Genomic DNA, 26,762 nt, shown 5'->3' on the forward strand with positions numbered 1-26,762 from the left:
TTGTTTGTAACTTTCTGAAAAAATAATATTTTTGAAAAAAAAATTGAATATGTGTTATTTTCATGGATACTAATGTGTTAATAACGTAGCTCCATAGCTCCACAGGGGGGAACATTTGGGATTGTTACTTGACATTTTGAGTGGGTAATGAATCCCTGGTGCCGTGAATAAAGCTGAGGTCTCACATCTAAATGGCCTTGGCTTATTCTGACTACAGCCTCCCATCCCTGTTAAAACAACGGGACCACATTCACATTGTAACAGTTTATTGGTGATTAAGGAGTGTGCACATACTGATATATATTCACATCATCTGGGAATCTTAAGTTGTTTGAGCTGGACTCCTGCTTAAAATATTCCCCTGGAGTCAGAGTTTAGAGATTTATGAGATATTTGAGAGATATGTTTTCGAAGAACCTCTGTCCATCGTGGCATAGTACCAGTGCTACTTAATTTACCTAGACTGTGTGACAGCAGCTCATAACCCTTAAATCCATATAAATTGTGGTCCTGACCTGGGTCATCAGCAAGAAGGTACAACTCACTGGCATGGACATCTGACAAGTTGGCATAGAAACTCTCTGGCTGAAAGCCCACCCACAATGTATAACGGTACTGACTAGACCGGACAGAGTACCCCAGTACTCGCACGTCCTTAAAGTGTGGCTGATCTGAATTGAGCTGGGGAGTGTCTGCTGGGCGTGGACACTGGCTAAATGCCATTTCCTCCTCACTGATATAGGTCTCCGGTCGGAAAAAAGTATAAGCTCTATTTTCACCCTCAGTACATAGATGAACATGGTTGGCAGGTTGGGGACATTTGTGAGGTGCATGCAGACCTGCTAGATGAGAGATGGTGGGAAACAAGTCCACCAGTTCCACAACAGACTTCACAACCTGACCTGAAGACAGAAAATAGAATAATGTTACTAACATTGCTCATTGTTGTAGTATATTTTTGACAGTGACAGAGACACTTTTTTCATCTCCAAAAGGCAAGAAAACCTTGTTAAAAAATGCAAGGTGGAAATTGATAATATGCATGTTGTTGTGATAAGTTATATTTACCTAAATAGCTAGCTTCCTGACTGGCTAACATGGGCAGTTAAGCAAGGGGCCATTCAGACTGACATGCTGAATTCAAGTGTTTCCCATATGGAACAAGCAGTCCATTGCTATGCAACATCTGAAACTTTCCTCCTATTTATGTGGGGTACTACAGTATTTGTCTTTCGGCGGAAGCCATAAAGATAATTTTAACAGATACATTGTGAATGAGTGTACTCATTTATGAAACATAACACTTTTCTTGTACATGTGCAGCCTATTTGCTGTAATGTAGCATATTATATTGACACATTTGATGGCTTAGGATAGCCATATAGGAGATGATTACTTTCTCTTTGGCAAACGCAACATTCATGAATTATATATTTTAAATTATTTTCAAAGGGAAAATTTCAGTGTCATATGGTTTTGTAATGAATGTATTTATAGTATGATGCGTTCTCTCTGCGAAAATAAAGTCTGTTGCGCTTAAATCGTTTTAGTTTCCCGCCTTCCTTGAAGACAGCTTCTAACTGTCAAAATTAACAAGGTTCAGCTGGACGTCACTGTGGCTCGAGATCACAAATGTTTCTCTTTTGGATGTATAATGCATCTTTCATGTCGTAAATTCTAGGGGCAAGGCCATTAAAACGAGCATATATAGGGGCGTGATATTTAAATCATGCTTGTTTCCAGCCGCCACATTTATCAACACACATTTATTCTTACGCTGGAATTGGAGTGATACGAAAGTTTGATGAATCACACGTGAGCCCCGTCGTAAGATGTCCATGTTAAAGAGCCCTTTCACCAATCGGAGTTAAATAATGGTCAGTAGTGCGAACCAGATAACCTCGCAAACTCCTATAGCCTCGTCTTTGTTGCCTTCATGATTTCCTTTTAAATGTTTCTTATATCAAAAATAAGATATACAATGACAAACCAGATGGAATTGGCCACTCTCTCCTGCATGCAAGGTGCATTCCCAATTAAGTGGAGTAAGTAAAGTTAGATCTGCTACATGGTGGAGATGGGGAGGACCCAAAAAGTATTATCCTTGCATGTAATCTGGTGTTAGTAAATTTTAACACTGTAAACGCACTCGACAAACAGTGAAACGCAGTTCGCAGTGAAACTACTAAATGGCTGTTGGTGCCCCCTTTGTCCTTTAGTGCCCTATGCACAGTGCGTGATGCTCATGGTGGGAGCGGCGGCACTGTTTTCACGCATGTCTGGATAATGGGTGAGGAATGTTTAGGAGACAGGCTATGTACGTGTTTTTTAGGCACAGTGCAGGACAGTCCTAGCCTGGCCCCCGCCTGACAACGTACCTCCGCTCATTTACAGCTCTCTCTCGCTATCGTTGTGTCGCCCGTGTCATTACCAAACGTTAGCGATTGAACTCCAATGAATTCAAACTTCAGGCAAGCGTCCACAAACCAGGAAATAAACCTTTGCCAATGGAGATATGTAGGTCAGACTCTCTGCGAAGAAGAGAGTCTGGTCTCCAGGCTAGGGCAGCCCTTAATCTCTGACTAAAAGTGCACCGAACTTATACCTATAACTTTGGGGCTGGAAAACTGTCTGACCTCTCACAAGTTCACCAAGCTCCCGAACTAGTGAGTGAGTGAGTGAGTGAGTGAGTGAGTGAGTGAGTGAGTGAGTGAGTGAGTGAGTGAGTGAGTGAGTGAGTGAGTGAGTGAGTGAGTGAGTGAGTGAGTGAGTGAGTGAGTGAGTGAGTGAGTGAGTGAGTGAGTGAGTGAGTGAGTGAGTGAGTGAGTGAGTGAGTGAGTGAGTGAGTGAGTGAGTGAGTGAGTGAGTGAGTGAGTGAGTGAGTGAGTGAGTGAGTGAGTGAGTGAGTCTGTCTGTCTGTCTGTCTGTCTGTCTGTCTGTCTGTCTGTCTGTCTGTCTGTCTGTCTGTCTGTCTGTCTGTCTGTCTGTCTGTCTGTCTGTCTGTCTGTCTGTCTGTCTGTCTGTCTGTCTGTCTGTCTGTCTGTCTGTCTGTCTGTCTGTCTGTCTGTCTGTCTGTCTGTCTGTCTGTCTGTCTGTCTGTCTGTCTGTCTGTCTGAAATTTTCTTCTGCAGTTATTCAACTATTCCAAGGTAAACTCTGCATGCATGTGTGTATGTAACAACTGTGAAATAACAGAAATATTACTTCATCAACAACATCAGCATTTCCCAGTGACTACAGCATCACATTTGTTTACCTGAAGTGAAGCGTTTGTTTGGTTCCTGAAATACATCCACATATGGGAAAGTGTTTTCACCAACGCCTTGGCTGGCTGATGTCAGCCCTGGCACAAACACCATTAATGGCACACGTGTCGCCACATCGAAGTTGCTGTATTTGGCCCACTCACCATGCTCACCTAGGGACCACCCTGTAGAAGAGCAACATGTCAAACAAATGAAATCACAAGGAGGAAGAAGGTGGTATATAGAAATGGCTCATGTTTTATTACTTAAACAATAACCCTTATCAAAGACAATCAAAAAACATGACAGGTTGGCTTGGAGTCAAAAGATATCACCCTCTAGGCCTCATCAGATTTTTTGACCACTACAACAGATACAAAGAAAAATAAGCTGCATCAAACATCAACATAACATCAAAAAGCTGCTGAGATGAGCTAAATGCCTGTTATAGACTTTAATGGAATTGCTGGAGTTCTAATGAAAACAGGCAAAGACTACTATTATTGTACCAGTGCACTAGAAGACGAAGAAGACTTTGTCGACTTCTACTGTATGTCAAGTGGCATGACTTGGCATACAAGCATGGCATTTACTTGTTGATACATTCAAGAAGCAGCAATCATTGCCCTACACAGGACCCTCATTTTGGAACACCTGTTACTAACCATGATCAGATGTAAAAACCACAATGGTGTTCTCTGCCAATCCATGTTCATCCAAAGCATTTAAGAGCTTGCCCACCTGGGCATCCACGTAGGACACAGAGGCAAAGTAATGTTGGCGGATCTGAAGCTGTGAAAGGAAAAAAAATCCTGTTTAAAACCTGACAAGAATGCCATCTTGATTGCTATGAATCTAACATGTTGACTGTACTGCCTGATATATTTTATGTTGTAATGTTCAACTGTTCATAAATTAAATCTCTGAGACAGGTTTGAACTGCTTGCCGTTTACTCGTATTCCAATGCATGTGTGACATTAAACAGGTTCCCCCCAATTCGACCTTAACGTAAAGTTCCTCTTAAGAGTCATTGCATGAGAAATCCAGGCAGAGGTCGGAAGATGGGGGTCGGCCAAATTGGCTCATACTTTGTATATGTAATAAGTATGTGGAACTATGAACAGCCATATAATTAAAACCCACCAGCTTTGTTTTGTTATGGAGTTCTGGGACCCCTCTCAGAGACCCTCAAAAATCCAACAATTCATGGCTGAAAATGACTAAAATTGCAATGGCTACACTGATTATCCTGATAAAGATATGGACATAAGCTTTATATTTCCAGAGCCTAGGTAGCATAGTAGCCCTCTAAATGTTGGTCATTTTTAACTCTTTGAATGCCGCACTGTTTTTGGAAGCTATGTCCCAGAGTGCCGGCAAGCTAGATCATTTTTGACTATTTTTGTAGAGCCACAGCGTATATGTTATAGCTAAGGACAGGTGAGACTCTGAGCTCTCAGTGGGTGAAAACCGTTTATTTCTACGTGTCTCCATTCCTGAGAAATCCCAAGCTAAACAGTGGCTGGTTTTCATCAAAATCCCTCTTTGTCCTCTGGAAACGGAGATATAAGCCGCTTTAAGACAGACGTTCATTTCCGCAATGTTCACAGACTTTTTACGGAAGGGGCTTTCTTTTTTGTTGTGCTGTCTGAATTCATATGTCCGTATCTACCACCGGAACCTTTCCTGCTGCCGACCTATGTTGCCGCCACAGCTGCTATGTGAATGCAATCGCGGACAAAATCTGCACTTGTCAGCGATGATCAAGGGAAGTGTTAGCCTACTTAAAGCGCCCTATGTCAATGAGCAGTTCGATCTCTCCAACACACTGCAGGTAATGCAGCAAGGCTAGCTCTTCCATAGCCTAGGCTATTCCCGGGGTGATTCTCAAACTCTCTCCTCGATCCTCGATGCTCGGTCCCACTGATCTATAACCAACACTGGATAGACTATCCCATTGTTGAGACTGCCACCTTGTGACGAACCCACAAAATTACGAAATTACCTTGTATTGACTTGACGTGCCTGATTCAACACAATTCATGCGGCAATATTTTTTTTTTTTTTCGTTTTCAATCGTCATCTACTTCAGTTCTCTTCATGATAGACTTCCAAAAATCACACATAAGGTGAGTTAGAGTCTAGTTTCGTAATAAAAAAAAAAAGAGCTAAAAACGCAATATTGCGTTTTTGGCACTCTACGCATGGGAGCTAAAGACGCAATATTACGTTGTTGGCACTCAATGAGTTAAGAGGCATTATCTCGTATTCGCAGTGGCTTTGGTGGATGGTTTTGTTGTCGTCTAATTCGGCCATACATAATGTGTGCCGTGCCAGGAGGGTCTTTAGCAGGATTTTTTGGGGTTTTGGACTATGATGAACCATATTCAGATCGCCACCACGTGATCATACTATGCCATTACATCGCAAACAGACGGACAAACAGACAGAGAGACAGACAGACAAACAAACAAACCCTGATTAAAACATAAACTCCTAGGCGGAGATAAGTAATGTTGATTGGGCTAATGTTGGGCTCCACATGGGGGGCAGCATGGAGCATTGGGTAAGATAAACGTTGAAATTAAGATGAAAATAAAATAAGAAACTTACCCAGTGGATGGCTACAAACTCCATAATTCAATATGCCTGTCAATATGAAGCTCTGCACCCATTTCACCTGTAAATTAAATGTCCTGATAGCCCTCATGCCTTTTTCATTATGTGCCCCATAGTAAATGTACACAATAATTTAGCAAGGAACTTACTAATAGCCTACATCGAGAGCAACAGAATGTGTAAAATGCTCCCTTCAAGTATCCTAATCCCCCATGTGGAGCCCAAATCAACATTACTAATTACCTTCGCCAAGGTGGTTATGTTTTCATCAGGGTTTGTTATATGTTTTTGTCCGTCCGTCCGTCTGTAAGTAAGATAACTCAAAAAGTAATGGATGGATTTCGCTGAAATGTTCAGCGAATGTCAGGCATGACCCAAGGAAGAAACGATGAGATGCATAAACGGGAGAACGATATGACCAGTTGTCCCATAAAAAGGGCAGAAACTAGCTATTTAAAATGCTAGTCAACGTCAGCAGTGCAATGCTAGTTGAATCGTTTTGTTTACTCATAGCAACAGTTGATATGGACGGAAAACTCATGCTTTTAGCCTTCTCCCCTCTGAATTGCGCAATACCCACTCCGGTTCGCAGGAAAAAACAAGTATTTTTTGGTTCGACTTCCGAACCAAGGTGCCACGTTCCAAACCGGATTTTGTTTGGTGGAAACACGACGAACGGTTCAAATGTTGGTTCGGGAACGGGAACGGAGCCGGTTCTCTGTCGGTGGAAAAGGTCCCTCTGAGTGCTTTTCTAGTTTGCGATGTAATGGCATGGTATGGCCACTCGAGGCGATCTGAATAGTCTAAGTTCAAATGTATGACAACCAAGAACAACAATGCATGCGGAGGTCTGCACTCTCTGAGTGTTTTTCTAGTTAACTCATTGGCTGCCAGCATTGAGCCAGTGCAGAGCGCTCCATACTGCCAGACGCTTTACAGCATTTTGACCGTTTTTCCAAGATCCACTGAACGGTGAGCTTTATGACTATGTAAACACCGAAGATACCATATGAACGAGTACACTCTCTTCTTTCACCAGGAAAAAACGGTTTGTTTCTATTGTTTTCCATTCTTTAATAATCGTCAGTAGAACATGGGTTGGTTTTGCTAAAAACACCATTTTTTGAAAAAAAAATGGAGAAACCATCTTTTTGTGAAAATCAACTTTTTAACGTTAGCGTTTCAGTAGTATGTCAACCACGATTGCACTGTTATCTCGTCAGTCTCGTCAAGGTTGCTAGGGACTCTGATGGTCGCTATAGACTCTGAACAGGATGGTAGACGCAAGCTAGCACTAGCAAAGTTGTTGTTAGTCTATAGCAATATCCAATGTAAATGGATCATACCGTTCACATGTTTTCCATCCTTGATATAAGAAGTAAGCATATCTATTCGCTGGACTGCGTGCAAACTAGATCCACTGTGGTTGATCTTCAGTGTGTTTGCTTGCTATTATGTCTCTGCATGTGTCTTTGCAGGCAGATACTAATCATCCAAATGGCACTGCTGCCATCTAGCGGTTCGGATCGCTAGTACAGTCTGTTTACAAGCCTGAAACTCTGCCAGATCGTTCCCAAGCCCACCCATTGAAAAATGCAATCAATGGCAGTCAACGTAAGTGTCTAAATTGACGTTTAAAGACGTAAATGGCAGTGAATGAGTTAATTATAGCTTTCTTTAACAATGTGTCATACAGTGACACACAAATTGACCATAAATTACTACCTGGCACGGCGCACATTGTGTGTGGCCCAATTAGACGACAATTGTTTTTGAATCAGTAGATGTTCCTCTCTCCACCAACAGTAAAACCATACACCAGTGGTCGGCAATAGGCGGCCCGCGGGCCAGATGCGGCCCGCAAGCAAAAAACATCTGGCCCGTGAGATCTTTTGAACCAGAGAATGAAAAAAAAAAAAAAAAACCTTTTTAAAAATCGGACTGCCAGTCTCAAACATGCTCTTTATTTTGAAACGTAACTTTCCAGAACAGAAGAATTTCAATCAATCTAAATGCTTAGATATTTGTTTCATCTGAATACGAGTGAAGCACGCAGCGAGGTGCAGCGTGAACGCACAACATGCAAAAACAAATGAAGTCAGTGGACAGCGCTGGTTCTCAAATTCCAAGCTAGTCCCTAAAACACATGTTGTCATTCAAACAACGGACATAGGCTTATGGTGATAATTAAAACATGACTTCTTTTAAACAGGCCTGACATCAAACAGGCAATTTACGCACATAGAACTGTGAAAAGTAAAACACGAGTTTCAAACATTAATAGCGTGCGTGTTATTTAGGAACGCAACCTTTAAATTAGCATGCTTACTTTCGTTGTGCCGTCTTGTACTCTTTGCATGCAGAGAAACCCTCGTTAGTTGTTACAGATCAGGCATGTGGGCTTTGCATTAATACAATTAGGGAGGATGAAGGCATAGTTCTCTGTCCATTCATCATTAAATATCCTGTTTTCGCTGTTAACTTTTCTCTTCAGATTTTTTCATAGTGCCATTTTTTGACAGCTAACAGCAACGCGTGGAAATGTTTTTCTGGTGTTTTTTATTATTTTTTTTTTAAAGACACAGGCATATAATAGCGCCCCCAATGACCAGTCGACAAATTTAACCTACATCAGCCTGCTTGAATGTCTCTGCTCTGTCATTTCAAGAGCGCCTATCATTTTTACCTCCTCTGATATTAATTAGTTAAATTAGCCATTGTTTTGGTTGTGAACTTGTGGCCCGCTATGTAATGGCTCGGAAAATATCTGGCCCGAGGCCAAACTTAATTGCCGACCCCTGCCATACACCAAAGCCACTGCGAATATGAGATAATGCCTCTTAAAAATGACTGAAATTTAGAGGGATGAAAATTCTACCTTCAGTGGTGTAGATAACCCCCAGTGCAGCTTTTGGTCTTTAAAGAGGACATAGAATGGATGAATTGAGTATTGCACTGTGTTCTCTAATAGCATACAGTGGGTACGGGTTGAGAATGCACTTTTTGCCGCGGCAATCCCGCAGAGATCCCGTTGGCTGTCAAGCCGATTTTTTCCAAGGCTAAGGCAATGTATCCAAACAACCACCAGGTGCCAGAAAGTTTCAACCCGCATTTCAACTGCATTTAATGATGAAGACCGCATATCAGTCAATAGTCGACTTCTTTAATCTCATTTAATCATTAAAATGAAGGTGATGACTGGCGAAATTAATCAAACGACGTTTCAATAAACCATTGTTGAAATGAATGAAAATGGTTTTAAAAAATCGCCTATAGGCCTATCAGAAGGAAATAGCCTTCAATTGAACCTGAAAGACTCGATAGGCAACCTTAAGATTAATTCATTAATTCATTGTGGTTACAAGACTGCATTTCCGTGAATAGGCTATAGTTGTCAAGGCGAAGACGAAAGAGATGGACAAGATAGACATCAGGCTACATTTTATATGCTAGGCCTACTTAGACATGTTATAGGCTATTTTAAAACGGAGGCATGCATTCATTTTAACCGGGGACGCTGGGTACATGTACCCAGCACTTTTTGTTATCACAGATTTTGTCCCCACCACTTTTGACAACTGAAAATAAAATGTATTTAACAGAAATCTCTTTAATACATGCCTACACTTGACACTTTACTTATAACCGTACATGCACGGAGAAGATAGCGTATTTTGTAACATTGTAACAATGGATGGTCAGCTCTATGCGATAGGGCATTGAGGGTGATTCATTGTAACCATCGACTAGGTTGCTAGGTTACGGGGACGCTGGCGAGACACGCTGCTCCTTCTGGCATCATGTTTTTGTTTGCTTTTATGTAATTTTCATAATTTTATGTTTTATTCTGTTTGTTTTTTGTAGTTATTTGTCTAGTTAAATGTTTTCACTCTTGGTTTACGTAATTTTCGATAGTCTTGTGCTTTTTGTTAGTCTTCATTTTGCTGCGTATCCAACTTGGCTTATGAACGTTTGGCATGAACTGCTGACGATGGCTAGCTTTTGCCTTGGGCCTCTCATCCTCCATCCGTGAGCGGCGCGCACCTCAGGACTGGGCAGGAGAGATGAGGACCGGCTACCAACTGCGGGCGATATGCTGCTACCAACGAGCTACAGCTGGCCTGCGAGCTGCCATGGTCTGCTGCCTGGAGTCTGGATCGAGCTAACATCAGAAGCTAAAGGCAAACTGTCGCTGTCGGAGTCCACGGAGTTGCTGATCTGCAGGATCACCCACGACTTCTGACTGTTCTGTTATGCTGCTCTCAATTTACCTGAAAGTCCTTTGGAATAGGTCCATATGGAAAACTGATGTTTTGAGCCTTTACATCTTCTCTTGCACGGATATCAGTCCAAGGATTGTAGGCAACTCTAGGGAGGCCTTTTGGAACATCAGGGTCAGGCGGTAAAGACATCTTCTCAAAGGGATAAAGCTTCAAAAATTCCTAGGAAAACATAAGTATGCGAGAGGGGAAGAGGATTAAATAATGTTCTAGATTCAGACAATATTTTTGCAAGGTAAAAACTGGCAAAGCCCTCTCTTCCTTTCTCTCAATCACAATAAATCACAATTAATCACAGCAAAATTGTGTAATTAAAGGAGAATAACAGTGATTTTTCACATAAATCTGTTTCTCGAGGTCACAAAGTCTTGTAGTACGAAATAAAGTGAAACAATTAGTTCTACCTAGCTCGAGTTGCTGTAGCTAGCAGCCACAGCGCTACACTCTGAGGGCACGTCCATGAGCCCCATGTTCATGCACCAGGACTGTGAGCACTAAAAGGGCTTGAGTGCAAGTGACATGCAGACATCATTGAGTAGCCATGTTTCCTTATGCCATTTTACAGGAACGGATGCTCAGAAAATTAGTGGAATTACTCCAAAACCTGTTCTTTATCGTCATAGGCCCACCTGAGCGACTAAATAAGTAGAGTTGCTCCGATCAGCAGTTTGGGGCCGATCACCCATCACCAAAATCATGATCGGCCGATCACTGCCGATCACAGAAGGGCAGGGGAATGAGAGTCTTTTAACAATAATCTAGTCTAATCTAATCTAATCGAGTTTGCATCATTTGTAGAAATCAAACTAACTATGAATTAATGTAAGTGGCATAAAAAACAGTATAAGCTAGTCAAGATGTTGAAGAACCACCGTTTATCTATTTGTATTAAGAAAATGAAATAACTTTGGTCATCGTTTCCAAATATGCAGTGACCTAAAATTATTCCATAGCCTACAAGAACCACCTAAAGATGGGACCAAATTACACATTGCCTACTTGAAAAGTATAGCCTCTTAATACACTGACTACATGAAAAACGTGTTACACCAACTGAAAATGAAACCTGGCGTTTTTCTAGGCTGATTTGACATGGAACTACACTCTCATCTGGCGTAATAATCAAGGCAACTTGCAAACGTACCATAGGCGCAGTGATATCGTACGCAGCATCTGAAAATAGTCCCCATAGACAACAAGCAGTAGTAGTGCCAGTAGTATGTAAGTTGCCTTGATTATTACGCCAGATGAGAGTGTAGTTCCATGTCAAATCAGCCTAGAAAAACACCAGGTTTCATTTTCAGTTGGTCTTATTGCACTTTCTAACTTGAGAGGAGACACTTTTTAAATGGCAAAATTACCAGAAATCTTAGTCACTTTTAAACATGAAGCTAGCAGGCGAGAAGCTAATGGTCTAATCCGATTCAATGATCTATGCTAGGCTGAAGCTAAAAGTTGTATCGCCAGACTCACAGAATGGCTGGATGAACGGGAACAAGGTAAATATTGATTGTTTTGCTCGAGGGGAAGTGGAAAATGAGCGTATTTCCAAAAATGGCGGAATATCCCTTTAACTAGAAAAACACTTGAGAGCGCAGACTTCCGCCTTTGTTCTTCCTAGGTTGTCATACATTTGAACCTAAACTATTCAGATTGCCCCGACGTGGCCATACCATGCCATTACACCACTAAGCGAAACACATAAACGGCTCCGGAATCCCAAGGGAATTACGGATCACTTTTTGAGTTATCTTGCTAACAAACAGACAGACAAACAAACGCCGGTCCCCGATGAAAACATAACCTCCTTGGCGGAGGTAATAAAGAAGTTAATATTACATGGAAACATGAAAATCCTTTTTCCTCCCCATAGTATCGGATCTGGCACGGGGAATCATAATTTTACTGATATTGGTACCAGCTACAGAGTTTTTGGTATTGTTACATCCCTAGAATACATACCTGAGGAATTCGGAATGGTATGTGTGGTTTGTAGTATCCAACTGCCAAGAAAAACGGACTTTTTGATTTTTTCATTGACTTCAACAACCGTATTGCCTCCTCCGTATTCTCTATGTCTGGCAAGGTACCGAGTGGCATTTCAGTAACATTGACAGCACAAAGAAGGTTTTCATGCAGTTTGCCATCTGTGCCTTTGCACACCTAGACAACAAAGACAACAAATGATCTACTTGCCATGTATGATGTAGAAGGAATGAATTTACTGCAACTGGAAATGCTCTGCATGTCCAGCAGTAAAAAGTCAAAAGTTAATTCAAATGGATCGATCATGATTAACTACTATGAACACAATCAAATACTTAACACATAGTCTGGTGCACTGTGTCTCAAAATAAGCTCTTGCTGGAATGATGATAATAGTACAGAGATTGAATATCAAAATATTTAATCATTTGATAATGATAAGTAAACATTTGCATACGGAACAGTGCATTTCAGCTTTTCTGCCAACTGGATAACATCTTTTAAGCAGACAATATCAAACCAGTCTAGGAAAATAGTAGGTCCAAGTTAATATCCAGAGCTTTCAAACTCTTTTAAACAGACTTTTTAGTAGGCCAATTCAATCATTATTTCAAATGAATATGTTCCTTGACATTGGCACTGATGGCAGAAAACATATCAAGGAAAACTTTTGAAAGTGACTGTCAAAAATTATTCATTTTCATTTGGAGTCTCCATTGTAATAGTTTTGACAGGAAGAGCAGCTAGTTGTTTGTATTTAATTATTTATTTTCATTTGGAGTCTCCATTGTAATACTTCTGACAGGAAGAGCAGCTAGTTGTTTGTATTTGTTTGAGCGATGATATGGCCAAGGAAAGTGAGAGCTACTTTATTTACGAGAAGTATTTGAAGAAGACTGACAAGAACTCAAAGTTCACTCCTTTTCAAGACTCAGAGGATAGAGACTGCAATATTTAATCTATGGTAAAAAGAGAAGTGTTCATTCATTTAGGCCCACGACTCCTGCTTGGATTAAATGGCCCAAGCAATGAAGAGGAGTACAAATAAATTTGTCTGGTACTGGTTGGTGCTCTCACAGGCTTGCATTTTGTTTGTACATGTTGCTGATAAGGTTGCTGGCACGCCCAAACTAGATCAGTGGAGATAGGTGCTGGAAGCTCGACCCTTCTGCTTCTGCTTCTGTTAGTTTTTTGAGGATGGTCACTGAAAGGAGCTGTAAAACAGTTATCAAAGGCTGCTGAAAAGGCAAGCCAATGGCTATGACTGAGGGGCTCACAGACTACTTGGGGTCATGTTGTAACCTGAATTGATGCTGATGTCTGAAATCTAGCTGGGTTTGTGCCCCTATCCAAGGCTTGCGTATCAGCAGCAATGAAGAGGAATGACTGAAGATTTTGTTGGTATTTGTGGATGCCTTCATCAAGGGCTTGCTAGTTTGGGCTTGCTAGTCACGCTCTCTTATCTCTACACCCAGTTCATTACAACATTACAATGTGGAACTTGCAGTTGCCTTCCAACATCCACCAGGAGTTCCCAACTGCACTTGCTGTACAGCGCAAATGAGAGTGAGAATAGTTCATTTTCACACACCCCAAGCCATTTCCTAACTACATCGTAAACAATTCTCTCAAATTTCTCCACCTCCGAAACACCAATTTCATACACAGACATCTGACAGATCTGATGTGTGGCAAGAGCCCAAACTGTAAGCACCTACATAGCACCTAGATAGGTAGTATGCCCGGTTTGTGACTGCAGTGCAAAGATGTCACTAATTTGTGACAAATTGAGATACACATTTTAAGAGAGTATTAGTTTCTACCCCAGTTCTATCAATAAACTTTTACTTATTTTTAAATATTAGTGTTATATTTTAACACTACATTATAACACTAAAATCCAGCAGGAATACACAAGGTGCTGGTCTAGTAGTCACTATTGTTTATTAGGCCTATAAAATGCACAATGCTCCAACAATGCTTTACCTATGACAGAGCATTACTTTTTATTATTGTTATTGTTATTATTGTTATTAGTATTATTATTATTATGATTATTATTATTACTATTATTATTATTATTGTTATTATTATTTTATTATTACTACTCTTTGCCCATCTATGCTTTTATCTGCTATTACTGTTTGTTTTTTGTTTATGTAAAGCACATTTAATGAACCCTCTGTGTATACTGTGTATACTCTCTATATACTGTAAATAAACTTGACTTGACTATTAAGGCCACACATGATTTTTTTTTTGTTGTGGGGGGAGGGGCATGATGAGATTGAGCTCGACATGTTGACATTAAGATCAAGGTTTGAGAATAAAGCTGAAATATCATGTCAACTTTGATCTTGACATCTTGAACACGGTATGTTAGTTACTATAGAAACATATGCTCTGAACCTAACCTGGTCGGAGCAGGTTTTGAGCAGGTTAAGTTTGAAAGATAACCCGGTTTTTGCTCAGGGTAGGCTATTTAAACCCGCGATTTCCGCAGCTTTCTCGTGTTTGCAATGGCATGCCCTATTGATGAGAGGCCTATTGACATCGGAGCGCAAATAATTTGTGCAATTCACTGAGAGAGTTTGATAAGACCACGGATTCTTGATGAATTTTGGCTGAAGCAATATAGTTTTTTACGTTAATCTTAATTAATATATTTAAAGACTTATTCTATTCTATTCTATTCTATTCTATTATTCTACGTTAGGCTACCAATCGTGAACCTGGCCTCAGTTCACTGAAAACTATTTGCATAGCTCTCCGTTTATTTGCGACGTGTAGTTTTCTGTACAGTATTTGAGATGCTGAGCATAGGGAAAGCGGTCTGCCAATCAGTGCGTAAAGTCTGTCTTGCGCTGGAGCGGTTATAGTGCGCGACTTCATCCTCTTTCCTGGCCACAACTCACGAGGGTAATCATTAAAATGGAGTTTCACCAACTCACAGGTCACTAATGCTTTAAGTGTCCCCAAGTGGCACAAAAATTATCCTTGCTGTTGACTGTTCATATGGGTATCACTATGATACCATTCGGTTACAATATTATGTCATTGGGTGCATTGATGGCACAAGTGCCTATAGGCCCCAGCCATATGAGGCCGATTAACAGGAAAGGCTATCACAAATGTTTAGGTATACGCAGCCTATATTGGCCATTTCATATCTTCGAGATGGATTGTTAATCGCTGTCGATTTTATCATTAGCCAAGAGGATATAGCCTATGATGCTTCGTACATGATTACTTATGTGGAGGCACAATTGCCTGGTTTGGTCTACGATGCAGGATGTAATTTGAGCTATACATTTCAACAGACTGCGTTGCATTATGAACATATCATAGACCTTATATAATTGTTGTGCTTGTGCAAGATAGCTAAAAGTTTGTATTTGGTCGCAGCGCAATTTGATGGGTATGGGGATCGAGGGTATCCATGCCTCCCGACGCTCATCACCCTGTAGGCTACCCTAATCCCGCTCCTGGACCACAGGCAACATTTAACCTGGCACACAGCAGAACCCGCGATTGAAAACACATTTGGGATATTGAAGTCCATATTTCAATGCCTACGTAGTATAAGAGTGTGTCCGAACGGGCTTGCGTAATTGTTGCATGCGCCGTCCTCCACAATATAGCCATTCCGCGCAAAGAGATGTAGAAATGTATGTGGAAAAATAATATAATTACTACCATGAATCATAGTGTTTCATCTTTACTTGATCAGATGATCGCTTGGGCCCATCGGAGTAGCCTACATCTTTATAAAATAACAGGTTATGTGGTAGGAATGCTAAGAAAACTTAACTGAGATACGAATAGATTCATAGTTCAGATATTTAGGAACGTGCTTTGTCACGAAACGTATGCATTCACGCAGTCAGCGATCCTCTAACAGGGTTTCTCTGAATGGCAGAGGCTTTGGTGTTACTTTTTAAAACTTTTTCTAATTTATTACAGCCTGCGTTCGAGTTCTGAGAAACATGCGGCCCGTTTCTCGCCTAGAAATCTAGACGCCCCTAGTGGCAACTAGCCTGTTTCGCCCTTTTGATCAGGATTTGCATGCTCCATACATCACGTCTTTATAGGTTTGGCGTGTACGCGCACAACCCAGTGTTAACCAGCTCCGTGTTGATTAAACTAATTCATAACCGGCGCGGTGGAACCGACAACTCTGGTTTAGTCGGCTCAGGGTCAATCAACCTAGAGTTCAGCGTTAACTCTGTGTTTGTAAAACCTCCGTTCGTGGAATACCCCTCTGGTCGGACCTGGGGAACATAGGGATGACCCCCAAATAAGCTAATACAATTTGTAGGCATATCTGCTATCTATTGCATATTTGCATTTTGTGCATAATTAAGTATTATTAGAAGGCTAATTTGCCAAAAACGTTTAACTTTAGGTAATTTAAGTCATAGCCTACACTATATTGGCGATGTGAGGTCAATAGGTGGCTGTCACAAAAACGGAAACTTGAGATAAAACGTTTTGAAGTTAGTGAGGTTTCCTGCCCATGTCGGCCCAAGTACCACCATTATGACCAGCATTAAAATACCGCTCAGCGTAGGCCAATTTAAATGTATTGTACATTGTACATACTGTTTTGCATTGTTTTATTTTGTTTTCAAGAAAGATAAAAAAATGTTTAACACTCTGGAGTCTAAATCGCCCCCTGGGGATTTGAAAAACTGTTCCAAACACACATCTCAATCTCTGCTAGTTTTTGTCCTAGAAACATATAAGTGATACCATTAGAAACCTTTAATCAACTAGTTTCCAAATAAAAGAGAATGTATCAATGGCACTTTGTAAGAACAATAAAAGAAAATCTTAGGATTTCAGTCCTCTCACCTGCAGCAGGCCCATTCAACTTCATTTGCATTTGAAAGAGACACGCACTAAGTGACACATTTAGTCTGACTTCTTGCCAATTTGTAGTAAAACTACATAACATCTTTTAATGTTCTTTTTACTTATACGGAGCCAACACCGTTGTTTTCAAGGTTCAAACTTCAAAAGTCTTAGCTCGATATATTTATTGTGTGTTTTTAACCTTTGAACTTTGAAAATAATTTTTTAAATAGTTGTGTTTACACTGAATTATAATAAAAAATAATTTCATTACATCCACTTTACTCCTATATAATTATTGTGGAGAACCTCTAGAATATAACCATATGTGCCACTTGTGCATAGACGTTTTTAGTTAGATGAAAAATCTCAAGGTATAGCTGACTACCTCAAAGTGCCTGAAAAGGCCCCGGACCTCCAAGTGATAAAGTGAAAGATTTTTCATCATATACTGTACATATTTTACAGGGCTCTTCAGAGTGCTGCAGAAAGTTGCATTCACATGAATGGGCCTTCCCAATGTTCGGAGGTCTGTTAAAATCTATATAATGACCACTGAAAGTATATAATGGCCGCTGTCAATGGCAACGGGTTTGGTGCTTTTAATAGAGTGCGTAAGTGAAAGTGTCACGTTGTCCCGGTAACGCGATTTCCTGTTCAAAACAAACGACCTGCAAGTGGCATTTTCCATTGCCTCACCGTGTTGTTTCTTTCAAAATGAAAATAAATTCATTTTAAGCAGTAAAAATCACTACGATGTCAAGGCGTTTATGTATGCATCTGGTGTACTAAAAGGAGACGTTCACGCTAGCATGAAAAAAAAAGTTTATAATGTCACGGCAAGCTGGGCTCATCTATGATTACATGAAGTTGGCTAATGTCAACCGATGTCAACTCGTAAATTAATTTGCGCAAAAACATGGCTTTTTCTGTAAAACAATCATCTGGCATAGGATTTTACATTGTGAATTTGGTTTGTTTAGAACAGAAATTTCGGTTGCTAAGGAAAAGTCTTACACACTTACGCACTCTATTTTCGTCTTTCATATCAATCCGCAACAAATCCGATAGTTGGTTGCAATGGAATGTCATTGAAAGTAAAACTCAGCTACTAAGTATGTTGCCAGGTAACACTTAACAACTGTCAACTGTGGCGAACTATTTATTTTTAGTTCTAGCGGAAGCCACCAAACGGTAGCCAAGTCATTGCTAAAGACGCATTGAGTTAAGTTTAATTTCTCGTTTTCGGCAAGTAGCCTACTTTTTAGATATACCTAGAACTGCTAGGCTGCGGTCTTGTGACCGCAGTGATTAAAAAAAAAAATTAAAAAAAATCTTTTCACTCGATTAAATTCCAAGACCCTAGGTTCACGACTTTTCCTAAATACGCGTGTTTTATCACCCAGAATTTTTACATGATCAAAAGCACACCGGTACAAGCTAGTTTATAGTGAGGGGAATTGTGTTATTTTAGGAACGATTCATATAGATTTTTGCAACTAGTGTTTTTTTACTTGCTAGGACCCCATTGAATACAAAACAACCTGTTTCCAATTTTTTTCATCATTTTTAGTGCCAAAATTCAAAATGGCGGTCAATGTATGCAGAAAAATCACAAAAAATAACATATAGTATAGTAATTCCGTGACTATTCTCTGGCAAATATATTTTGTTGACTGATTTGACTTCTATACACCCTATACATCTCATTTTGAGACTTAGACATCATCTTGGCCCTGAAATCCAAGATGGCCACCATCTGGTAGAGCGAAAACATCATTTTTAATACACAAATGTTTTTTTTAACCAGAGCACCTACAATGATGCATGAAGACAGTTTTTGTGGTAAATTGACCATAAGGATTGTGATTTTGACATCATTTTGACATTAGCTCATTGTTTTGACCCCAAAACCCAAGATGGCCACCATCTGGGAAGGCAAAAATGTGACGTTTAGAAGAAACACTGCCTTTGACACCATAGATCATGACATACTACTTGATAGGCTTGAACATACCATAGGCATCAAAGACTCAGCACTCACTTGATTAAGATCATACCTTACCAACTGTCGACAATTTGTACTGGTCCATAACGAACCATCTACCCAGATTATGATAAAATATGGAGTGCCTCAAGGCTCAGTACTGGGGCCCCTCTTATTTTCCCTGCATTATGCTTCCCCATGGTTCTTAAATTAGGAAACATGACACTCATTTCCATTCTTATGCAGATGATACACAATTATACTTTTCCATAAAGCCTGATGAATTAACCCTGTTAGGCAAACTTGACACAATCATGTATTGGAGATATAAAAACCAGAGCACCTAAAATGATGCATGAAGAATTTTTTTGTGGTAAATTGACCATAAGGATTGTGTTTTTGACATCCTTTTGACATTAACACATTGTTCTGACCCCAAAACCCAAGACGGCCACCATCCAAGAAGTTTAAAGTAATAGAAGATTAGTCCGAATCAGAGCATTCTGCCTCACTAGACTCTGAATCACCATTATCTGATGAAATTCTACTCTGCACATCATCATTTTCATTTTCTTCCCAATCATACTCGCACTACTATCTTCCGTGCTGTCTTCAACTGCCCTTAATGCAGGTAGATGAGTTGGAAGAGCAGGTATTGTGTTGCGGACAGGGCGACAATGACCATCCACCAACTCCCATCCATGTCTGATTGGCATGGGATGGTGCTCAGGGAGGGATGGCGTACTAGATATGCCAAGTAGTTGTCACAGAGGCAGCGTTGGCACAAGCTATCTTCATCTGGGGTGAGACTGATAGATGATTTATTTTTCATGCTCTTCCACTTCACTGCACCTGCCTCTGCCATGGTGCTACTCTTGTGGTACTCTTGTGACCACAGATGACATGTCTTGTGAACTTGGATACTTCCTGCAACACTTCCTCCTCAAGGTCAAGGCTAAAGCATTTAACACATTGCTTTGTAGCGTAAGTAACATGGGGCATCTACAAAAATTGATATGAGGCTACCTGACTGACATTGCACAAACTGTTGATGCAGAGATTGTTTACTCTGGTGGCCCCCACTGTACTAACTTGTCAACCCAGCAACCAATGCAGAACTTCTGCTTTGACCAGTCTGAGGCAAACACTATCATCTTCTCCACTTACGCAATGCTGCGAGAATCAGGCTATCATGGACCTGTTGTCCTTGATTCTGCTGGTAATGATGCCTATGTCGAACCAGCGTTAATCTCAAAGCAACTTTCTGGTATGCTCTACATCAAGAGAAAGTAGAATATGGTAGCCTGCAGTGATCTGATAACTGACAAGATGGTAGACTGCATTGTGCAGCTGCACTATATGATCGGATGTGATCCTAACTGGATTCTGTGGCAAGGATAAGAATTCAGTGTATGACCAGATGGCAAAGAACCCTGTGCAATAGCTCTCACAGTGTGGAGATAGCCTTGACTTTGAGGATGAGGTGATACAGGAGGTGTTACAAGTTCACGAGACAGATCATCTATGGTGACCACAAAAGTAGCACCATGGCTGAGGCACATGCAGTGAAATGGAAAAGCATGAAAAAAATGATAATCTCCCTCCAGATGAAACCAGAACCTCCAGAAACACTATATTGACAAAAGTATCAGGTCACTTGTCTTGACTCGCATATGAACTTAAGCGACATCCCATTCTTAAAGGGATATTCCGCCATTTTTGGAAATACGCTAATTTTCCACCTCCCCTCGAGCAAAACAATCGATATTTACCTTGTTCCCGTTCATCCAGCCATTCTGTGAGTCTGGCGATACAACTTTTAGCTTCAGCCTAGCATAGATCACTGAATCGGATTAGACCATTAGCTTCTCGCCTGCTAGCTTCATGTTTAAAAGTGACTAAGATTTCTGATAATTTTCCCATTTAAAACGTGTCTCCTCTCAAGTTAGAAAGTGCAATAAGACCAACTGAAAATGAAACCTGGCGTTTTTCTAGGCTGATTTGACATGGAACTACACTCTCATCTGGCGTAATAATCAAGGCAACTTGCAAACGTACCATAGGCGCAGTGATATCGTACGCAGCATCTGAAAATAGTCCCCATAGATATCAAGCAGTAGTAGTGCCAGTAGCTGCAAGTTGCCTTGATTATTACGCCAGATGAGAATGTAGTTCCATGTCAAATCAGCCTAGAAAAACGGCAGGGTTCATTTTCAGTTGGTCTTATTGCACTTTCTAACTTGATAGGACACACGTTTTAAATGGGAAAATTACCAGAAATATTAGTCACTTTTAAACATGAAGCTAGCAGGCGAGAAGCTAATGGTCTAATCAGATTCAATGATCTATGCTAGGCTGAAGCTAAAAGTTGTATCGCCAGACTCACAGAATGGCTGGATGAACGGGAACAAGGTAAATATCGATTGTTTTGCTCGAGGGAAGGTGGAAAATGAGCGTATTTCCACAAATGGCGGAATATCCCTTTAATCCACAGGGTTTAATATGATGTTGGTCCACTTTTTTTAAAATATCTAACTGATACTAACAGCTTCAATTCTTCTGGGAAGGCTTTCACACAATGTTTAAGAGTGTGTGAATTTTTGACCATTCTTCCAGAAGCGTATTTGTGAGGTCACACACTGATGTTGAACGACGAGACTGGTCTCTGCTCTAATTCATCCCAAAGGTGTTCTATTAGGTTGAGGTTAGGAGGTCAAGTTCATCCACACCAAACTCTATCTGCATCCATGTCTTTATTGACCTCGGTTTGTGCATTGGTGCACAGTCATGTTGGAACAGGAAGGGGTCATCCCCAAATGGTTCCCACAAAGTTGGGAGCATGGAATTGTCAAAAATCTCTTGGTCAATGCTGAAGCATTCAGAGCTCCTTTCATTGAAACTAAAGGAACGTGGGGATTAATTAGAGCGGAGGCTGACTCCCAAATGCGCTTCTGGAAGAATGGTGAAATATTCCCATAACCAGACTCCTAAACCTTATGGAAAGCCTTCCTAGAAGAATTGAAGCTGTTATAGCTGCAAAGGGTGGACCAACATTAAATTAAACCCTATGGATTAAGAATGGGATTTAATATGCAAGTCAAGGCATGTGACCCAATACTTTTGGCAATATACTGTAGTGTAGCAACTGATCAAACAGGGTGATTATTAATATACATTTTCTTATTATAGCTCAGGGGAGGCTATTCCTATACTAACTCCTATCCAGTAAAGACACATCCCATGTCTCTTACATATAGTGTAGTAGTAGGCATGTGATGTAGTCTACTTTAATGACCTTTTGAACTCTTTTATAAAAGTCCATGTCTGGACACACAAGTGCTGGTTCATTTTCCTGGTGGTCCCCTGCCATCAGATCGTTAAGATTACAGAACTGAGTTCTTCCTGAAAAAGCTCACGAGTAACAAGGGCTGTGCTAGTATATTAATTCAAATGATAAAATGTTCAGAGGTGGTCAGAAATGACCCACAGAAGAAACTATTACATTTTGGGAGTGATCCGTATCACCGTCGGGATTCTGGAGGCGTTTATGTTTTTCGCTTTTTGGTGTAACGGCATGGTATGACCACGTGGTGGCGATCTGAATAGTTTAGGTTCAAATGTATGACAACCTAGGTAGAGTAAAACAGGTGGAAGTCTGCGGAAGTGCTTTTCTAGTTAGGTTATGTGAAGGAAACATAATCAGTCAACGGGTATGCAAATAAAAGTACCATAATAACATAATGGTGGTTACACCCATTATTGGTTGATTATCATGAGACTCATGTTACTAATGGTCATATTTAGTAATTCAATTATTTAGAAAATGTATATATATATAATCATTATACCTAATATATACCATATGTCCATTTGAAATGTTTAAAAAGGCGATTATTTGCCATTTTTGGTGATATATCCGCCATCTTGGATTTCGGGCCTGTGCAGCCCGGGAAAAAATCGGAAACAGGTAGTTTTGCAAACTATAGGGTCTGAGGAAGTGAAAAAACATAATTTGCAAAAATCTATATGAAATGTTCCAAACACTTTATTTTGCTACATATCGGCCTATACTATTAGAGCTATTTTGATCGTACTTCCATGACAACACTGCCAGTCTCACGTTCTGCCTTTTTTTTCAGGCTGCGGCTCTCTTTTCTCACAGCAGATGTCGCAAGGGCTTCCTCCTGTAAGTTTCCTGTCAGTCGGGCATGAAAATAATATTTTACCATCAAACATATAGTTTATATATGAAATATGTATTATATGTGATTTACGTTAATAACCATTTTTCCATTTACATGGCATAGTCTATGGAGGCGATTTACAGTGGTAAAATGTTTGTTTTGAAAATGCATTGCGACGTTGTTCTATTAGGCACTACAAAGCTAAAAGGCAGTAACTGCCAACTGAAAAAAACAGAAAAAAATTACCTTAAATTTATCCTGCTGTCCAGCCTAAGTAGTTGTAGGTGAATTATTGGACATGTGGAGGTTTTGTTACTTAACATTAACTTATTTTTGGTAAATATCAATCTTCATAACAAGTTGAATGTTATGAAAATTATAATAAAAAAAGATAGACCAAAAACGCAGTTACTGCTTTGTAGGGCAGCATAGGTCTACCTGTGTAAAAATTATTTTCAGCTGAAATTAGTCATATTTAAGGCGAAACACTACAGGTGAACAGGGGAACATTTTAACTTAAAGATATCTTCATGAAACTTTACCAGTTGAATACTCACATAAATTGGAGAAAAAGATGTATTGCAAGTTTTCTTTAATTTGATGTTTAAATATGCTAATTAGGCTATAACTAATTAAATATGTGCTAATTTGCATACAGTATTTTGATGCGAAGGATCTGACCATTGGAAAAAGCCAGGTTGAAAATTATTGTTATGCTGTGTTAATATATCAAATAAAAAAAACATTTACTGAGGTGATTATGAATATCTTTTTTTTAAATCAGAAAATACTGTCAATTGGCTTAAAAAATGGATTTTCGTCCTCTTTTTTAGGCATAAAAAGTAATATAAATTAGGCCAAGAATGCTATATCAACAAATGCCTCTGTAAATATCCTCCAAATATAGTTAGGAATAAAACTGGAAAGTTTGGTGCATGTAGGTGCTGCAGAAGTGGAGATGCTTTGCATGAAGTGTGGGGAAAAAGTCGTTTTGAGAAAACAGCCTTGAAGCACAGCCAATGAAATGCATTCTCAGCTTAGACTCCTCTTTGAACTTTCGCGATTGGTTGCTTATACAAAGGAAATGCCCATATTTGGATCACACAGCGTCATGTAGGAGAAACAGGGCTTTCCAACGGTGTCAGACACAATATGATTTGGATCACGGTCGCGGTAGTACATGACACTTTAGAATGGGAACTTTTGGTAAAATTAAAGAGACCCTATGCAGTGTCCCTATCCGCTATTGCAACCTTGCAGTTTCTGCAGGAGACGATCGCTGCAGTTTACATCTGGAAGTCTGAGATGCGTAAGGAACAAGAAGAACCACGCTTGCAATTTATATATTTATAGCCTATGTATAAATATACACGCTAAAGCTGTCGGGGAAGCTCTGCAGAGAAATATGCAAGCATAAAACGAGCGAAAATGAAAAACCAAACCGAAACCAAACCGAAACCGAGATGAAATCGCCAATCCTGCATAATTCCTCTTTAAGAGAAATATATAGGCACGAGTAGACAAAATGTCATGAAATAAACACTTAAATGTGCAAATCGGACTTTGTTGTTGTAGGTGGTAGAATACATGCTAAGGTAACAAACTAGCACAAAATCTCAAAATTGAACAATGCTAAAAAAAAACGCCAAATCATTCATCTGCACGCAACTAACAAAGGACATTGGCAAGCGATTCTTATGAATTATTTCCAGATGAAACTCGTCAAATATAAATAAGTTTCGGCCAAATCATTCATCAGCGGGCAAACTTTTTGGGCAAACTTTTCTTATGCATTTATTTGGGCTTACTTAGTATGCCCATGTAGCCTACATTCATAGTTGTATATTTTCTAAGTTGTATATCTTCTATAGTTGTATCTTTTAAAGCTCAGACTAATGTATAAGCATTTTCTTACATATTTGCTGTCAATAAACCACTAGTTACTATCGATTTACCAAAAAGATTTGGATGTTGTTTCTATAATCGTACAGCGGCGAGTGGCGCAACTTAGCTCTCTCGTCTAGCACTCGATCGACCTGGGTTCAATCCCAGCCACGAGCGAAAATTTGTAGCTTTTTTAACATTGACTGAATTCAATGACCGTTTTTCAGCGTTGATGAACAATTATTTTTCGTTAATGGTTTTTAATAACAAATTATCTGAAATAAACAGATGAAAAAACAAACGTTTTGAAATAAAGACAAATAAGCAGTACAACAATTAGTTCAAGGCGGAGTTTTTGGTGTTTACATTTGTCAATTGACATCCCATTTTAGAGCAAGAAAATCATTATTATTATTATTATTATTATCCTATTATTATTTTTCAGTCTCCATCGGATTCGGAGAGGCACAAAGACACTTAAAGATGATACAGACGGCCGATGATCGGCGCAGCACTTTAGGCCTACATAACACACTATCCATTGCAAACATAGCCTACTGTATTTGAAACCTTCGCACATGGAGGCATTCAATAGAAGAGCAATTAGCTTATGTCTTGTGCGATCATTCCCCGTCCCCCATACACTCGTCTAACCAGTTCACTTTACCCCCCCCCCCCCCCCTCTCTTCCCTCTGCATCTTTCAGTATGTTACGCCTACTGTATTAGTTGTTTGATTTGTGAGGCAGAGCAGTAGGCTGGCTGTTTAGGCAACTCATGGAAGAATGCGCAATCTTGATCGTAAATGCGCGTTTCAGAATGTTCGAATTCGCCTACGTGCGAGTTGTGTGAATGCTGAACCACGAATTCACATAGAAGTTAACTTTAAAATTTAGAAAAAAATGTAGCTCTTTTCAGCAGACATCGCAAACATACAACATTCGCAAAACTGAGAACATCTTTCACTCATCATTTTTTAGCCTATTTACTTCTCGCGCCTATGCCTGCTCAGCATAGCCTATTGCTCTCTCTATCTCCCTCCCTCCGAGGTAGCCTACAAGATGCTTCTCCCTCAAGTATAAATGAATGAATGATAGAAAGTAGCCACGGTAGCCTGTAAAATGCAGCATCAAATCCTGGCTACTGTTATTGAAACCATACTAGGTTAGCACGGTGCTTCTAGTAGGACGTCAAAGCGGTCAGATGACCGGGGCGCGGCGCTTCTAGTTATAAGTGGGTCAGAACGGCACGGCGCTTCTAGTGTTAAATAGGGTTGGGTATCGTTTGGGTTTTATCCGATACCGGTGCCAAATCGATACTTTTAAAACGGTGCCGGTGCCAAAACAATTTTTTACAATGAAATGGTCTAGCATGAATAGGCTATATGCACGGAAGGCTGTTCAAGTACCTCATTTGTTTATGTTTTGTTGTATCTGCATCTTATCTAGCTCCTTATAATTTATGTTCACTCCAACAAGATATGGTTACCCCGTAACCCCAATAACAAAAATTTTAACACACACAAAATATGAAATTGAACTGTTATACTGAATTTACTATCAATATCTCATTGCTTCTATGCATAATATTTAAATGTTAAAACAGCTTGCCATGGTGTACACACAATGGTAAGCTCTGCTTTCATGTTCATCCAATATAGGCCTAGGTGGCTTGGAGTTCCTCTGTTTTTTCCAGCTGAACTTTTTCTGAGTCCAAGAAGCGCT

At 40.0% G+C, this 26,762-nt stretch overlaps 1 protein-coding gene across 1 annotated transcript in view; it reads right to left on the reverse strand.

The window, feature by feature from the left end:
* Positions 1 to 249: 249 nt before the first annotated feature.
* Positions 250 to 26,762, reverse strand: part of ids (iduronate 2-sulfatase) — a 55,342-nt gene continuing 28,829 nt past the window's right edge. The window contains exons 5-9 of the mRNA XM_062524736.1: positions 12,108 to 12,308; positions 10,137 to 10,307; positions 3,911 to 4,037; positions 3,257 to 3,430; positions 250 to 902 (exon numbers count right to left, since the gene is read on the reverse strand). Coding sequence (XP_062380720.1) covers positions 349 to 902; positions 3,257 to 3,430; positions 3,911 to 4,037; positions 10,137 to 10,307; positions 12,108 to 12,308 — 1,227 coding nt within the window. The 3' untranslated portion in view covers positions 250 to 348. The remainder of the gene's footprint in view (positions 903 to 3,256; positions 3,431 to 3,910; positions 4,038 to 10,136; positions 10,308 to 12,107; positions 12,309 to 26,762) is intronic.

The sequence above is a fragment of the Sardina pilchardus genome, chromosome 21 (assembly GCF_963854185.1).
Source record: "Sardina pilchardus chromosome 21, fSarPil1.1, whole genome shotgun sequence".
Taxonomy (NCBI): Eukaryota; Metazoa; Chordata; class Actinopteri; order Clupeiformes; family Clupeidae; genus Sardina; species Sardina pilchardus.